The 17219-nt window shown below is 42.1% G+C and overlaps 1 protein-coding gene across 1 annotated transcript in view; it reads left to right on the plus strand.

Annotated features, from left to right (window-relative positions):
- Positions 1–17219, plus strand: part of syne1a (spectrin repeat containing, nuclear envelope 1a) — a gene marked incomplete at its 5' end in the record, with an annotated part of 107988 nt that overhangs the window by 3376 nt on the left and 87393 nt on the right. The window contains 17 exons of the mRNA XM_079290869.1: positions 5167–5262; positions 5946–6029; positions 7894–7914; positions 8156–8248; positions 9288–9469; positions 9576–9772; positions 10306–10418; positions 12100–12207; positions 12640–12777; positions 13082–13246; positions 13455–13567; positions 13670–13838; positions 13984–14080; positions 15473–15678; positions 16161–16325; positions 16516–16668; positions 17028–17171. Coding sequence (XP_079146995.1) covers positions 5167–5262; positions 5946–6029; positions 7894–7914; positions 8156–8248; positions 9288–9469; positions 9576–9772; positions 10306–10418; positions 12100–12207; positions 12640–12777; positions 13082–13246; positions 13455–13567; positions 13670–13838; positions 13984–14080; positions 15473–15678; positions 16161–16325; positions 16516–16668; positions 17028–17171 — 2244 coding nt within the window. The remainder of the gene's footprint in view (positions 1–5166; positions 5263–5945; positions 6030–7893; positions 7915–8155; positions 8249–9287; positions 9470–9575; positions 9773–10305; positions 10419–12099; positions 12208–12639; positions 12778–13081; positions 13247–13454; positions 13568–13669; positions 13839–13983; positions 14081–15472; positions 15679–16160; positions 16326–16515; positions 16669–17027; positions 17172–17219) is intronic.

Genomic DNA, 17219 nt, shown 5'->3' on the forward strand with positions numbered 1-17219 from the left:
TTTGAAAACCACTCAGGAGGGAATAAACCTTGACGTAATATTAAATATCATGTCTCAGGACTGTGCCAGCAGAAAATTACAAACAGCCCAATACTTAAATGCCTTGAATTTTTAATAACATTTAGGGTAAGCACATCGTTTATTTATTGAGTAATTCTTGATGCAACAGACCCGCAGTCCTTTTGCTATTTCGTGGTCACTGAAAATGTTGTGGTTTAAATGATTAGGGAAAGATGATGAGGATTAGAGGGACCCCCAAAGCGTCTGGATTAAATAGTGTAAATGGTTCAACATTTTGCAAAATGCAATTATTTGCTATCTTGCTGAGTTAAATGAGAAGATTATTACCACTCTCACATCTGCATGGTAAACATGTTGATGGTTCCAGCATCTTAGCTTAGCATGAAGACTGAAAATACACAGGAACGGCATTTAATGCTTAATTAACACATTACATCTTGATAATTCATACAAAAATGACAATTTACAGTTTTACGGGAGCTTTAGTGCCAAACTATTTCTTGGCTGGAGTCTCCTTTGTTCGCCTGCGAGCTGCTCCAAGCTAAGGAATAGTCCGGAACATAACCTGTGAAACGACAACTTGTGCTGATGAAACAAAGAAGATACAGCATGCTAAGCTTTAGAAGTGCTGGCAGAAGGATTCTGTACCTTCAGACTAAGCCAGGCTAATTATTTTTCCACTGTTTATGCTAAGGTAAGCTAACCATCGGCTGGTTCCAGCTTCATATTTACCATGCACACGTGAGAGTGGCATCCATCTTTTCATCTAACTCTCAGCAAGAAAGGAAAACACTAACTGAATCTCTAACAGCTCTTTTAACTTAAGTTAAAGGCGCTAAATTAAGAATTGAGAGCATGTCTATTGCCTCAGCAGCTCTCAACATGGGGACGGCTGAGCCGCAGGGTCGCAGCTAACAGCGCTAACAATACAAACAACGCTAAAAGAGCTAAAAGTGTTGACCTGAGGTGGACCCGGAGGGTGGGCGCTTCGTATCTGCGTTGACTCCGTTGGTCCGGCCGGTGTTTTGATGCGCAGTGCAGAGCGATGGCAATGAGGAAGCCAGTGGGGCACGCTCACATGCACTATCGTGCACTAAACGCCACGTGCGGTCGGCTCGGCTATCTCAACAAAGCAAGGAGAAGCTCTGATTACAACACACACAGAGGGAGAGTGACTCCATTCTCTGCTCTGGCAGACATTGCTCCACTGTATATTTACATAGCACATAGTGCTTTGATGCACATTAATGCTCTGAATATTGGAGAACCATTAACTTAAAATGCAATAACAAAGTGCCTCGTGGACCATCGGTCCTGAAATTAAAGCCCAATGCTTTGCACAGAATCACACATAAACTGGTTTGACAAAGATCCAGCAAATGTAATTTGAATTCCATTTTTAATTCACTTTAACGAATTGAACAAATCAATAGATGAGTGATGCTATCACACCTGCCCATCAGGAGAGATTTGTTGATCAAATGACTTGCTCTCCTCCTCGACCAACTGCTTACCCTTTCACCTGGTGCCTGACGTTGCCATAGTGACACTGATTGGCTTATATGTGTCTTCAAAAAATGTCTTTCGTCGTCATGGCAGCTCGGTAAATGTTCGGAGAGCTTCGTGATGAGTAGGGGGGGTAAAAGTCATTTCAGCGGGTGCTGAGGATCTGTTGTAATAAAGAGGTGCATTTCTTTAAAACGTCATTCTGCAAACTATTAGAAAAAACATCTGCGCCTTATGGGCTTGTGTCACATGTGTAAATACTCTACAAAGACAGAAGTGTGTAAGAGAGACAGTCGGGAGGATGGAGAGAGGGAAGAAGCTTGGTTTAGCTTTGCTCTCAGAAGGATAGATCGTGCCCGTGGCTATGCAGATGATTAGGCCACTTCAGTTAGCACAGGTCTTTAATTCAGCGCCTAAAGGTATGTGATTAATTGTTGGGTGAGTTGAGACGTATAGCGTGAGGGCTTCCTTTCACGATCACTCCCCTCCCCCCTTACTTATTTCACTCCACAGGTACAACAAAAGAAGTATTATGAGCTCTGATAAAGAGTTTCTATGAGAAGACGTATTGGTGCTGGTAATATATACAGAAGATTAATGACTCTCATTACTCTGGAGTAGTTCAACAGATTAAATCACCAGTTATAGACCAAAGGTATAAACTATAAGAGAGCAGCAGGTTTGTAGTTTCTTTCATTTAAATAGAGAGTGATTACATTTAGAGTGTATTGGAGGATATTGATTGCTCAGAATGGTAGACCTTTGGTTCTCATGTAAGCATCAGGCTTTACTGTTGCACCCTGCACTGCAGTGGAGTGAAAAGGGGGGATAATTCAGTGAGTGGGCCCCAAGTTTCCATTTTGACAAATCCTATCTGAGAAGGTTAAAGCTTAATTACCGAGTGACCAGCGGTGAGCGGCTGAGGTCTCATCGTCACTCAGGCGGTTTCCAGGCAAAGAGTTTTAGTACAGTAATCAGTGGACCAAGTGTTCTTAGAGATTACAGCAGCACTAAAGTGAAGCGCTCCTCTTTCGATGTTTACTTCCCCTCCCCCCTTTCTTTAGTGGGGCAAGAAGGGGATTGAGCGGATGACATACTCCATGCACACTAAATTCAAACCCAGCACACCATGATGCATAGTATGTGCCTCAGCCAACTTAGCTGCAAGGATGTCGTCCATAATTTGTACATTTCCAACCTGCCAACTATGCTCATGTTCTCATAGTTTTCCTTAATGCGCAAAATGAAGTTACAGGCGTTCATGGTTCCCAGATGATGAATCCTCATGACGTTAAAGACCCCCTCACTCCTCTTCTAGTTTCAGCATGAGGTTGGCATTGGTGGTTATAAATGATATATTCTCTACAATGGTTGTGAAATTAAATACACACATTCATGTTCACATCGTGATGAATTGTAAAAACGTCGGTGATTCTCTGCCTTTTCATCTTTTGTGAAATTTTTGGTTTAAGACTAAATACCTGACGTAACCATGAGCCTCAGCTGTGCTGTGTGTTAAGTGCCAATTAGCACCTGTTAGCATGCTCACACACTGAACTAAGACGCTGAATAAAACATGTACCTGCTAAATATAGTGTTAGCAATGTCATAATGAGCACGTTAGCTCACTAACGTTAGCAATTAGCTTGAAACACTGCTGTGCCTCGTGCAGCCTCGCAGAGCCCCTAGCATGATGACTGTAGACTTGTTTTGTTCTCAACCACAAAACAATAAACAACTCAATTTAAATGTCTCCATACAGTTTATTTTATTGATTGTTTGGGGGTTTGTCTGCAGCCATTTCCATGGGATGACTTTCTCCTTAACAGCCAAACGTATTTAAAAGATCCATTCATCCTGTGCCATGAGTTGATGCAGGATGTTTGCCAAAGTACAACCAACTTACTGGGATTTAAAAAGTTAAAGTCATTTCCATTGTTGGTATTTACTTACAAATAAAATAAATTAAACCCTTCCAGAAACTTGCAAATAACTATACCTTCAAATGATTTGAACAATAGGCATCTGGTGTCAATTGTTCTTTCAAACTGGATGTATTGCAATTCAAAATGAAGCCTCTCAGTCTTCTCCTCGTTTCTGCCCCTCCCTCTGTCTTTCATGCTGTTGATCTTTTGGAATCCACTGAGTCAAGTGTACCAGGGGAATAACATGAGAACACAGACAGACGCACATCCCGAAACTCCTCTTCTCACAATCAATTATGGCCCAGACACTCGTATGTAATTAGCTCATTAAGACCTTGATTCATTTTTTTTTGAGCTCGTATGGCCGAGCAGAGGAAATGGATATTACTTTCTCATTTTGTAATTAGTCAGAAATTTCCTCATTAGCTTTGGGATTATTATGAACAAATAGGTAAATTTAACTTCAATTAGCTCATGGTACAAACGATCCCTTTGACGGGGTCTTTGTAAGTATTTCTTCAGTCACTTTATGATAGGGCCACAAGTGCTTTCTGAATATTCTAATATCCAAAGCCATGAAATGACATGAGAAGAGGAATTAGCAAGAAGAGCTGCTGCATTTGCTAATTAATTTTGAAAGACGTGAGGGTCTCTCTTTGCAGTCTATCATTTTTCTCGCTCCCGCTCTTTCTCCTCAGTTATACCCCTCTCTCGTGAATCCGCGAAGTTGGGGGTTGTATATCTCTCTATATTTCGCCACACACACACACACACACACACACACACACACACACACACACACACACACACACACACACACACACACACACACACACACACACACACACACACACTCCACTTGCACGTGCAACTACACAGACATACTGTCATGCATGCATCTCTGCTTATGCCGTTTCTCTCTTCCTCCTTCACTCCCTTTGCCGCTAATCTCCCTGTGAATGGCTCGCTCGTATGAACACCCCCCCCCCCCCCCTCTAAACCTCTCCTCAGCCCCAGCATGTGACTGTGCTTTAAGAGAAATCCTTGATGTGGCGCTGGCAAGAAACAGAGATATGTGGATTTCCCCGAGTCTAGAAGTCTGTGTCAGGTTAGGGAAGAAGTCAATGAGAAGGATACAGTTTGAAATCATCAGCATATTTTAGGATTTGAAGACCCCATTCAGAGCCTGCTGAGCCTCTGCTTATGGCTGACTCTAGCTGTCGGTAATATTTGAGGCTTGAAGTACATTTTTTACCAGGATTTCCTTTATCTAAGTTTCACAAGTTGAAATTAACGTCTTACAGTATTTATTGTATTTTGGTTTATTTTTGCGCCGTGCTACTTAGAGTCGGATAATGTCGAGAGAAAAACACCTCTTGCCTCATAGTTTCATGTACATTGCAAGAGCTATTAAGACTTAAATCCCAAGGTTTAGCATTCCAGGAAAACTGAGAATCCTTTGTATGAGTTTATGGCATGCAACATTTTTGTAAACAGTGACTTTATATAACAAATTATGCCCATGTACTTATTTGAAAATGTCTCTTGCACACCATAACATTGTTCCTAGAAAAATGTGGTTTCGACGAAACCTTTTCCTTTCCCCCGAGGCACGACATCATTTCTATGTGGGCTTTTTTAACATGGGCTTGTTTGAAAAGTCAAAAACGTTTTTACAACATAGTCTCATGGGTGTGCTTGTTTACTCACGCAGTGTGTCCCACCGCTGGTGGTGACGGACCTGTTTGAGGACATCAAGGATGGCGTGATGCTGTTGGCCTTGCTGGAGGTCCTCTCTGGACAAAAGCTGGTGAGTTTCACGGTAATTTTCCAGCAGGTGATTTGGCTACAGAATTAAAACACTTCATATCTTTTAATCTCTCTGGATAAAATTTTACCTGGATCAGATATAACAAGGAACAGACTGGTCAAATAACAGAGGGATTACAATTTTTCCCCCAATTAATTTTAATACAATAACACAGCGATGCTGCTGCTGCTGCTGCAAATCTCAAAAGAGCTGCAGACCTAATGCAATGCATGGGAACTGAGCCACAATTCCATGGAAATGTGTATTGATCGGCTTTTATTAGGATGTTTGAATTGAATGGAAAAGCCCAGATTAACAAGGACAGATCATAGTTCACAACACAGACACACAGTTTGAGGATTTAACTTGGCCCATGTTGCCTTAGGTCTAAGCTGTCTATGTCCTATTGATCCGGCTGTTCATAGTCAAACACGGCTCTGATTGGACCTCTATGTTTTTCTCACTTTGTCAGCCAACACAAATACAGGTAAAAAGATTAAAGGAGAAAATCTGATATCAGAATCAAACGGTGTCCGTGTCCTACTATAATTCCCATACATGTGCAATGTAACGTATCTTCTTTTCAACTGTACTGTTTTGTTTTATCCACACTATCTTTAATCTTCCCCCTCTCTGTTTCTCTCTTTCTTTACTTCCATCTCCATTGTTCTTTTTCCTTCCAGCCATGTGAGCCAGGCAAAAAGCTAAAGAGGATCCACTGGGTCGCCAACATCGGCACGGCTCTAAACTTCCTTGAGGGTAGGAAGGTAAGAGTTCAGGACCTTCTTTTTTTATGTTTTTTTCTTCTTCTTTGTTTTACCCTTCCTGCTGCTCTCCCTGCTCAGCTGCTGCCCTGTGGCTGCAAACATTGAATCCTGACCTTGTGTGACCGATTTCCCCCTCGCCTCTGCCTCTTACTCTCTCCACCTTTCTACATCGCTCCTTTATCTGACACCAGTATGCTCCGGTTTCACATCCCTGCAAATATTTTGTTGAGTAAATAAATGAGTAAGAAAGATCTGATATTCAGACACAGACTTTGATCCATTTTTGCTATTTTCTGTCTTTATTGAAGTTGTTTGTTTGCCTATAAAGGATCAAAAAGTCTATAAATATGCAGTGATTGGACCATGACCTTTACTTAAGCTGATCCACCATATTTGCTGGTCACACCACACCACTTTGTGATACTACTACTCTCCAGTTCTCTTTCCTTTTCCCAGCTTCATTGACACAATTACAACCAAAAATACTTTGGATGTAATCATCTAACTGCATCAACTGCCACTCCGTGAGATGAGTTAAACATTCTCAAAGCTCCACCCAGCTCGTCCTTGGATATACATAAATAAAGCCATAAGTATGAGCTGGTGTCTGCAGGGACATTGATTTGTCTTCCTCAAGTGTGACAGGGTTAAAACCATCAATCCTACAGCAGTAATCTGCAGTCTGGAGATGAGACGTCAGTGGGCACTCTGCTGTCTATGTGTGTGCGACTGTGTAAATCTGTGTGTGTAGAAAATGAAATGTAAATATGCTCTGTGTGTAAATCTGATGCATATCTAGACCGTATTTACATTTTGCTTTAGAGGCCTAATTGCTTTGATGCATGTTCCTAGTAGGAAAGTGTGCAGCGGCATTATGATGTTTCACCATTTAATCATATTTGTAAACTGTTGAAACCCTGTAATATATCTATTTAACTGGGAGTTTCAAACCCATAGCGATAAGGTCCACAAGGTCTGAATTATCTTTATTATTGATAAATCTGTCGATTTGTTTATTTCATTTTTTGATTAAGCTATTAAACCTCCTATTTCCTACAGCCCAATGTGACGTTAAAGTTGAGATGAAATGAAAAACGCTTCTAACCTCTGTTTCACTGGGACATTAAATCGCTTGTTTTTGTCTGACTAATGCCCCAAAACCGAAAGATATTCACTTTTTAAATATATATAACAAAGAAAAGCAGCAAATCTGCACTTTTAAGAAGCGTGAACCAGCAAATGGTTGGTATTTTAGTTTGATAAATGACTTAACAAATGAATTATCCAAACTGTTTGCAACTATACTGGTTTCCTACCCTCAACTACAACTGTATGGGTACCTGTGTTGTTTTATGCTGGTCATAACACAGAACACTGTGTTGAGTTGCTGGGATGCCCTGCTGTGTTTTCTAATATGAAAACGTGTCTTGCATGTATCTTTTATCAGCCACTATCACACGCTGCCCTCGCCTGCCCCCAATCTCTTCCTCCATGCTTGTTCACATACGGAGCGGCTAGTATTAACATATGATGACCTGTTGTGCTGCAGCACCACAGTAATACAACCCTCTGTGTGATCATATAGAATACTTCATCATATCAGTAGATACAGCCCTCTCTTGCTCCCTTTTCTTGCGCCTCTCTCTCTCTCTCTCTCTGCCCATCTCTGCTGGATATAATCCCTGTTGCCTGTGTAGCGGTGATAGATCTCTCCTCTCAGCCAACCACTCAAGTTATCTCACCTCAGAGATGCTACAGTCTGTGATATCTCACAGTCAATGAGGCGTCCTCCTTCAATCAAAATGCATGAAAATGCTCTCTCGCTCTCATTCTCTGTCTTCCTCTTTTCTTATCTGCCCTCCAGTCTGCCTACAGAGGATCTCCGGTCAGTATTCACACCGTTGCTGTTCTGGTTTGTTCAGGACATGGAATAGATAGGGTCATAATTATAAGCATCCTGTCGTACTGAGGATCATGCTCATACTGTATCTTCTTCATTTCTGTACTAGACACAGTGAGGGAAATAGTTTGCAGCGAATCCATATGAATGAGAAACTGATTCCAATCTAGAATGATTAGGTCCTGTTGTAATATATAGCATTTTTGGATATTGTGTTTTGACACAGATCAAGCTTGTGAACATCAACTCCACAGACATTGTCGATGGACGGCCGTCAATTGTATTGGGGTTGATGTGGACCCTCATCCTCTATTTCCAGGTGACATTGCTTTACGTTGATTCAGTGCTATTTATCAGATTAGCAAATGCAATGTACATAATTCAGGATATTACTTTTTAAAAATGAAACAAGAGAAGGAGTGGAAAGTTTGTAGTAACTCCATCTAATCTCGTAGTCAATGATATCAATCACCACTTATAGCTCACTAACACTTGAACTACTAAATGACTGTCAACATACACCAGCATGGTCCTACAAATGAATGGCACATCCTCAAACAAGTATTTTATCCAATAAGAAATATGCAAAAGCCTGAATCAGTTCCTTGTAAACTGTCAGTACCGATTAGGAAAACAAAACGCTTTGAATATAACTTTTTCCAGATCGCAAAAAGCTAATTTGAACTGCAGAGAAATTTAAGATGGGGAAATCAATCTTCCGAAGCATCCACACTGAAAACGGGCAGTTGGTACCTCGGGCATTTCAGACATGCACAGATCAACAGGAAGTTAATCACAACTCTACAGTCTCTTAGCAACATCAGCACATAGAGATGTCTGCTATTCCAGCAAACTTATGGATATTGAATAAAGGAAATGTGCTTATTCACTTACTGACATTTTGATGAATTTCATTTCACACTGAGTTTTATGAATTTCTGAGATGTCAGCAGCCTCAGTTTGTTGTCAGCGGAGTGGAGAAATGTGTGTGCAGAGCAATAATAGCAACAACTGACCAGATGGATAGGCTGAAGTATAATCATGTATTTCGTGATTGTTGTCCCAAGTCATTTACTCCCAAGTTAAATATGTCATAATTTGTCAAATGAATTCTCTACAATCAAAGTTACAGAATATATACAGAATTGATGGGTGATGTGTAACATTGACATTCTACAATATGGATCTCAAAAAACGAAATACAAATATGTAATTATTAAGTATTACTAAGTACTACTACAATGCTGTTCAGCTCTGCAGGCAGGCATGATTAATAAACCGAAGATAAAAGACAATGCTGGAGTAAATGTGCAGGTATGATGGCCTGATTCCTTTCCCGGGTTTCCTGCTCTGTTCAGATTGAAGAGCTAACCAGTAGCCTACCAGCACTTCAGGCCTTGTCCAGCAGCACTTCTTCACTGGACAGCTCCACCAGCAGCACTGAGACCACCGGCCCACCCGTCAAAAGAAAACCCCTCGCACCTCTACAGGGCGGAGTCAGAAAGGCCCTACTAAGATGGGTCCAGCAGACAGCCACCAAGTATGTGGTATCCCCTAAGAATTGTCTTGCTTTTCAAAACAAAATATGCAAAATGCATCACACCATTATCATCTGCATTGACACTGTGATGCTCTGTTCTTTGTAGACGTCTGGGCATTGAGGTGAAGGACTTTGGTCCCAGTTGGCGCACGGGGTTGGCGTTCTTTGCGGTGATCCATGCCCTCCGGCCCAATCTAGTTGACATGGAGCGTGTTTGGAGGAGGCCCAACCGAGAAAATCTGCAAGAAGCTTTCTTATTGGCTGAGACAGAGCTAGGCGTGCCACAGCTTCTTGACCCAGAGGGTAAATTACATTTTCTACCACAAATGACAACTGAACTGATTTACCTTTTCTTTTTCTCTTGACTATAGTGTCGTTTAAAGAAAACAACATGACTTTTGTGTTACTTAAATAACAAGAAATGACTTACCTTACATATAATTTAAATCCATAGCTTTTCATCATATAGAGCTGTTTAGTGGGCATCTATTACGGCATCAGCTGTGCACCTCAGTGTCACTTCCAAACACCAGCTGTGCCCCTTCACGCCTGCCCTTCACAATGAACTCTGACAAATCAAGCTTGACATTAATATAATTAAGGTCCATTAGTCCATGAGATTCAGCAAGGTGGAACCTCCAAACAAAACTTGGGACACTGATCTAAAGTGCTGAAGGTTGTTTTCATTTAAGATGGCAGTTGTCTGTTTCTGATTAGATGTCAGTCAAACGTATGAATTCCAGCTATTCTTCTCTATGAGAGAAACTGTGGTGGAGTTATCAGCTGGCCTCGACATGACTTGACTTCTGATTACATTCATGTGGTTCCCTCCTCAGATGTCGATGTAGACAAGCCAGATGAGAAATCCATTATGACATACATAGCCCAGTTCCTTAAGCATCATCCTGATCCAAGGCAGAGCGACTCAGACGGACCGCAAGAAGAAGAGGTAAGACTCTGTCCGATTTATCGCACTCTGGATACGCCATTCATTCTCTTCTTTCAACCTGCATCCTGTGTGTTTGTCCTTTGTCTTCAGATGTCACAGTTAGTGTGTCAAACTTCAGCTATGACATACACATAAATGGCATTTTCTCTTTGTTAAGTCAGTGTCGTGTGCACAGTTGGGTCTTTCTAAATACTTTTGTTTGAACCCATGTAAGTGCAAAGTGGGTGAGAAGTTACTTCATGCTTTCTAAAATGTTCTGATGCAGTAAGCACCAGCAATCTGCTCTACAACATGGGTTAAACCAAACGGTAACAATTTCACTTGTCATGTGACTCAGGTCTGGCAGCGTCTTGTCTATTTCATGTCTTTCCTTGTTGCACATCTCTCTCTTTGTATCTCCTTGTCCTTGTCTCTCTGGTGTTTTTGTGTGGTGGCTTCTTTCCTGTGGTTGTTGTGCTGGCCTCTGTCCCACAGCATGGTCTTGCTCTTCGCGATATAGAGGAATTGTTGGAGGTAGGTTATAGAGTAACATAAAGGTCCCAGGGGCAGGTTTTCCATCATTGTCCGCAGCTCAATGCAATTAGCACCCATACACATTCATGGTTTCCATATAAATGTGATCAATGTTTATTTTTCCGGCTCTACTATTGGATTACAGTATCACTGCCTACTGTACAGTGTATGAGTGAGATGAAACATTGTTTTCCCATGTCAAAATAAAGCCGATATGCTAATATTGGCTCTTTATCTTACCTGATGTGATATTCCTGCCGCAGGGTTTCTGAGCCATGCTGACAAAAGGAAGTATCATAAGACGTGATATTACCATTTATTCACGTTACCTCCCGCTATGGCTCCTGGTTTCATTAGCATGACAATGAAAGCCTCTGGCATTGATACAGCGTATTTGATGGAAAGCTTGTGAATAGAAGTTGCCCGTTTTTTTTAAGGTTAACAGCGGCAAGACCAGTGATGTGCTTTAATGCCGCGCTAACCACTTGCTTTCAGTGTTGCACTGTGTTTTGTTTTCTTACATCGCTGAGCAGGCTTTTGGTGGCTGTTGTGTTTCACACCGGCTTTGTTCTTTGTTGACATTTCTTCCTAACACGCTGTTTGTCCGTCATTAAAAAACAAAGGTGTTATTTCATAAAAAATGGATGTAAAATGATTTGCAGAAGTTGAGGACAATATAACAGATAAAAGTCCCCTTCAGTGTCAGCTTAATTTATTTTAAGTTTGATATCATTGCAGGAAGTGAAGTGATAAAACTGCATAGACTCTCACAAGCCTTTTAGCGGCATAGTATTATCTTCATGGTTACTTAAAATCCAATGAAATGTTAGTAGGGGGTCTCAGACAAAGTACCCTGTTTAAGCTGAGTGTTTTTGGCAGCTGTGGGTTTTTTTGACGTTTTGTCCTACAGGGAGACACAGAGGCTTAAGAGAACACATGCTTAACAGTACATGCCCTCTCTTTCACCCTCTTCCTTTCATCAATCCCTCAAACATTCATTTGGTTAATCACCTTTTCTCTCCGTCTTTCTGTTTTCCCCCTCTCCCTTACACTCCTCCGTCCTCTCTTTTTACTTGTTTTTCATTTACCCGGCGCGCTTCCCAATTTCTATGTCCATCTTTCCACCCGTTGTTCATCCCACCACCCCTCATCCATCCGGATCTCCTAGAGAGAGCAGCGAAAGAGCCTGAGGGAGCACAAAATGTGGCTCAACCAGCTGGAGAGAGACGCAATACAGGCTCAGGAGACTGAGGGCAGTCTCGCTCAACAGTACCAGGTTAGTATCAGTGTGTGTGTGTGTGGGTGGGTGGGTGTCTGGATGTGTGTGCAGTGTAAACTGGGCACAGACGCTCCTATTATTAGCTTAATCAGTGGCATTACACTGTGGGGATCAGACAGCAGCCGTCATATTCTCAGTCAATCTGGCTTATTCCACCAAGCCTCGGGATACTTTCCATATTCAGCAGCATGTGGGATACCCTCATTCTTTGCACATTATACGACAAACCTGAAGCCAGAGAGAACAGCATTCCGAGGCCACAGATTTGACAAGGGTCTGATTGGACACCAATGGGAAGACGGTGTGACCCCTGAGAGAGCACTAGTTTTGATGTTTGCATACTGTAACTTGTCTGCATACTTTAACTGCATACTGTACATTTTTGGAACTTTGAATTATGAACATATTTTACTTTTACTTTCTTTTCAGTTGTTCAAGAGTCTGCGTGTCCAGTTGGAGATGAGGAGGAAGCAGGTGGAGGGAGCTCTGCAGTCCACTCAGAAGGATGGGATGCTGACGGTGGATCAGGCTCTGGTCAAACAGGCCTGGGAAAGAGTCTCTAACAGGGTGAGAGGAGCAGGATGGACATTCAACCTCCTCAAAGATTTACAGACAGAACCAAAGATGTCATGGTTGCATGTGTGCCGGGGCAACAATCTTCAGTCTGTCGGAGACTTAGCTGACCTGGGCGCTGATAGTATTTCATTGTTTTTTCGACCAACTTTAACAGCATTTTGTCTCCTACTTATTGCTAATTTAGCTCAATTCAATTAAGACACACACAGAAGCAAAATCAATCGATATAAATTTGTTCAGACAATCACAATCGTCTCGTAGTGTTTCTCTGTCTGAACTGTGTTCCTTGTGTCAGCTCCTGGACTGGCACCTGCAGCTGGACAGGTCTCTGCCAGCTCCTCTGGATGTTGTGGGGGCGTGGCTGCATGAGGCTGAAGGAGCCATGCGACAAGAGATCGTCATACATCAGGCGCACGACATGACGGCTAACGTTGTCCACGGGGCTCTAGAGCAGCACAAGGTCAGCATGAAGGCGAAATGCAGAAACTAGACATCTTTTGTCACTGTTGCTCTTTTGTTTGTAAAACACAGAGATTTAATTTGGATTGAATTTATATATAAAACTGAAAATCAATAAACATTAAAAAAATGAAATAAAGTAAATTCACTATTGAGAGCTGTACATTGTTTTTCTGTGTCCATGTGATGAATGTATTTACGCTGCGCAGGATGTGTTGAAAAGCCTGGAAAGTCACCAGCAGGTCTTTCAGAGGATCCATAAAGACAGAAGTGTCGATGGAGTCCCTGTTCCCCCAGACCAGCTCCAAGACATGGCTGAGAGGTAATCAAGGCCAAACTCACAGGGCATGATTTAACAATCTGCTTTCAGAGGAGAAGCGGCATGTGTCTGATATCCTTTGTAAACTTTGTGGGGTTTTTTTAGGATGAACTTTGTCTCTACATATTCTGGCATCCACTTGTCTAGAATGGAATTCTTGGAGAACAAATACCACATGCAGGCCTTCCTCACTCTAGCCGAGTCCAAGCTCAAATCCTGGATCATAAAGTACGGCCGACAAGAGACGGTGGAACTGATGCTCCACAACTATGTCGTAAGCTCAAGCTTCAGTTCACTCTGTACATGCTGTACTGAACGGTTAATTGAATCTTTAGGGTTCCAATGCAGATAGTATCGTGTATGACTGCTGTATGATGCACATGTGGTCACATTTTCCTCTTTGATTCCGTCTTCGTCAGTCATTTGTGGAGAAGCAACATTTCTTTGAAAATTACGAGGCATTGTTCCAGTCCCTGAAACTGTCTGCTGAGGCCTATGTCAATGCTGACAGCTCAGGTAAGAAATATATATCCTATAAATGTATTATTTGATATGTAACAGACAGCATAACTTTCTTGGATGCAGTTAAATAACTGCAGCTGCAGATGCAGATAAAATCCCCTGTGAAGGAAGTAATTTTACATTATGATATGAATCAATTAAAAGCTGAACTTGAAGGTTCAATCCTGATATTGTATTCAGCAGAAAGGAACAACTTTGAACACACTATATGCATAATATACAGGACTGCCTGTTTTTGTCTATTCCACCAAATGAAATACATGACAAATTAAGCTACTTAATTATTTATTATGTCAAAATCACATAAAAATCCAATATTGCAATGAAGCAGTCCTGCTCAGTGATGCAGTGATTAAAGCCATGTGATTGTCCACAATGGTTTCATACAATTAGAGAGCTATTACAGGGATACATATCTCTATATAAATGTTATGCTTGTTGTATACGTTGTACATATAGCTCACCTTTATTGTTCCTTGTCAATAACGCAACAACCAATGAGACTTCCTCTAGCTCAGTCTGCCCCTGTCTGGTTTTACAGCTGGGTAGAAGGGGAGAGTCTGCAGGCTACAGCTAAATGAGGTTCCTTCCATTCCCAGCTCTCAGTGGGGAATACGACCCCATTTGCTAGTTAGGGGGCTGCTCCACTTCTGCAGGTCTCTGGGCGCAAACTGAGCTAGCTTGTTGGTTCCATTAAGTTTCAGGGTTGTGCTGCTTTAGGGTATGCAGAGCGGTGAAGTGAGGTATAGCGAGAAATCAGGACATTTGAGGCTTGATTAGTCGACCCCGCAAATGAAGTGCCCCCCACTGTCACTACCGTACCCACACGAGCCTTGCTGGTAGTCTGATTGGCTGGATGAAGGCTCAGTTTGAGGTTAGGAGAGACAGGAGAGACAGGAGAGGAGAATAAGGGGAGTGATAAGTAATGATTTACCATTTAAAGGCATACTACTATCAGATTAATGTGTATTTGAAACCAGATATTTGTTTTGGTGGAGTCATTTATCAGCCCCACACTGGCTGACAATAGTTTGTGGTACAGGACTTGTGAGACCGGAGCGTTTGCACCGATGAAATGGAACACACAAGCAAAGATAACACGTCTCCCTGTAGTGAGAGTTTTGAGGTCAGAGAGTTGTCAGCAAAGGCTTGTAGCTTTATCGGTCTTCATGTTCCCTGCGGCGGGTGTTTCTATGAATATGTGTACCATATGTGCAGTGCCTCGAAGTGAGGCTGTTTTGAATTGAGCAAGAGTGTGTACACTGTTTCAGTATGACTAGTAATGTTAGCAGCAACTGCAGTTATAGTAATAGTGGTAACGGTAGCAGCAGTGCTGTTGTTTATGTTGTTGTTGTTGTTGTTAAAGTTGATGTTTCACTCCTCCAGTGGACGAGGGTGAGATGGGAGTGCGCAGGTTCATGCGAGAGGTGGTGACCCAGTGGAGGAGTCTGTCCATGGAGGTGCGCAGCGTGAAGAGCATGCTGGAGGAGGTGCTGTCCAACTGGGACAGGTACAGCTCAACGGTGGCCTCCTTACAGGCGTGGCTGGAGGATGCAGAGGAAGCCCTGAGGCAGCCAGAAAACACAAAACGGGTATGAAATTAACTCTTAATATTGTGGGAAACCCCACCATACATAGACTCAAAGTTTTTTTGTGTGTGCACAGATGCAGAGTCTCTTCATACATGCACTTACTTGATACCTCAGAGTAGTAGCAATCAAATCCACGTCAGCCCAATTTCAAGCATTTGGTCTTATAAGTGGAATCCTATTAGCAGTCTCCACTCAAGTATCAAATAATCTCCTTGACTTACAACAAGCCACTAAGGATATTCCAGTCACATCGCCATGGTTACCTCATATTCACATCCCCACCAAGGATCAGACTAAGCTAATTACCCCAGTTTTTTATTGTCCTTTCTTTGTTTCCTTCTATGAATTCCTCTTTGTCTCTTTTTTGATGAGCTTCCTTTGTTCTTTCTTTGACACTCGTTCTGTGTGTTTTTCTTTGTTCCTCTTAATTTGTCTCCGTTTTCTTTCTTTCTGTCTTTTTAACGAGTCCGTCTCTCATCCAGGAGTTTTTCAGGAGTCTCGGCCACTGGATGGATCAGCATGCAGCCATGAACGACGCAGGCAATTTTCTCATTGAAACGTGTGACGAGACCGTGTCGCTTGATCTCAAGCAGCAGCTACTTCTTTTGAATGGACGATGGAGAGACCTCTTCCTCAAAGTCAAACAAGTAACAACCACGAATACTACTGTATGTCAGAGACTAATATTGATTATATTGTATACCTAGGTGTATAACAAGATGGCAGTTTTAAGAAAGTTTAAGTTTTCTTCTTTTTAATGTTTGACCCAGGCCTGATGAAGATGCATCGCTCCATAAAATCAATCCTAAACTTTGTACCAACTTCCCTTTCCTGCAGTATGCCCGGGCAGATGAGCTGGAGAAGTGGAGAAAAGACAATCTAAAGGCTGTGTCTGCCCTTAAAGAGCTGCTGGACACAGCAGAGGCAAAGCTCAATGTACCTGTCCAGGTGTCTTTCCGCAACGTCAGAGCCTTTCTGCAGGACGTGGAGGTGAGAAAATCGATCTCGCTATCAGACTATCAGCTATAAGTCCTATCAGACTTAGGATTGTTGTTGATTCAGCTGATAATATGACATCATCACGATTACAATTTCTACACATTTATTAGGTTGGTAGCGTCACAACATCCCTATTAGTGCCCAATGTATTGTTTCTGAATAGTGATTATGTTGCACCATCTACGTCTCGTCAGCAGTTTAGCTCTGAGACACAATTGAGACGATCCAGGTTACAACAACACTGATGGCAGCTCTTGTTAAATTTTTTTTTACCAAAAAGCAGTTTTGACGAAAGCACACTCAATTTAAGGATGTTCAAGATTCCCCTTTGCCTCCACGTCTCATCTCAGAATACCAAGCAAAAGGTTATTGCCATGGAGACACAATACAAGCTGGCTGCCCGCAGTGCTCAGCTTCTTGCCAAGGATGCACCACAGGATGAGGCTGCCAGGGTCATGGCAACTATGGGAACAGCCAAAGGTCAGCTGAGTAAGGTAGGTATCACTCAGAAACAGGAGAAGTTGTGTGAAATGTATCTCAAG

This window comes from Melanostigma gelatinosum (genome assembly GCF_949748355.1).
Source record: "Melanostigma gelatinosum genome assembly, chromosome: 19".
Lineage (NCBI taxonomy): Eukaryota > Metazoa > Chordata > Actinopteri > Perciformes > Zoarcidae > Melanostigma > Melanostigma gelatinosum.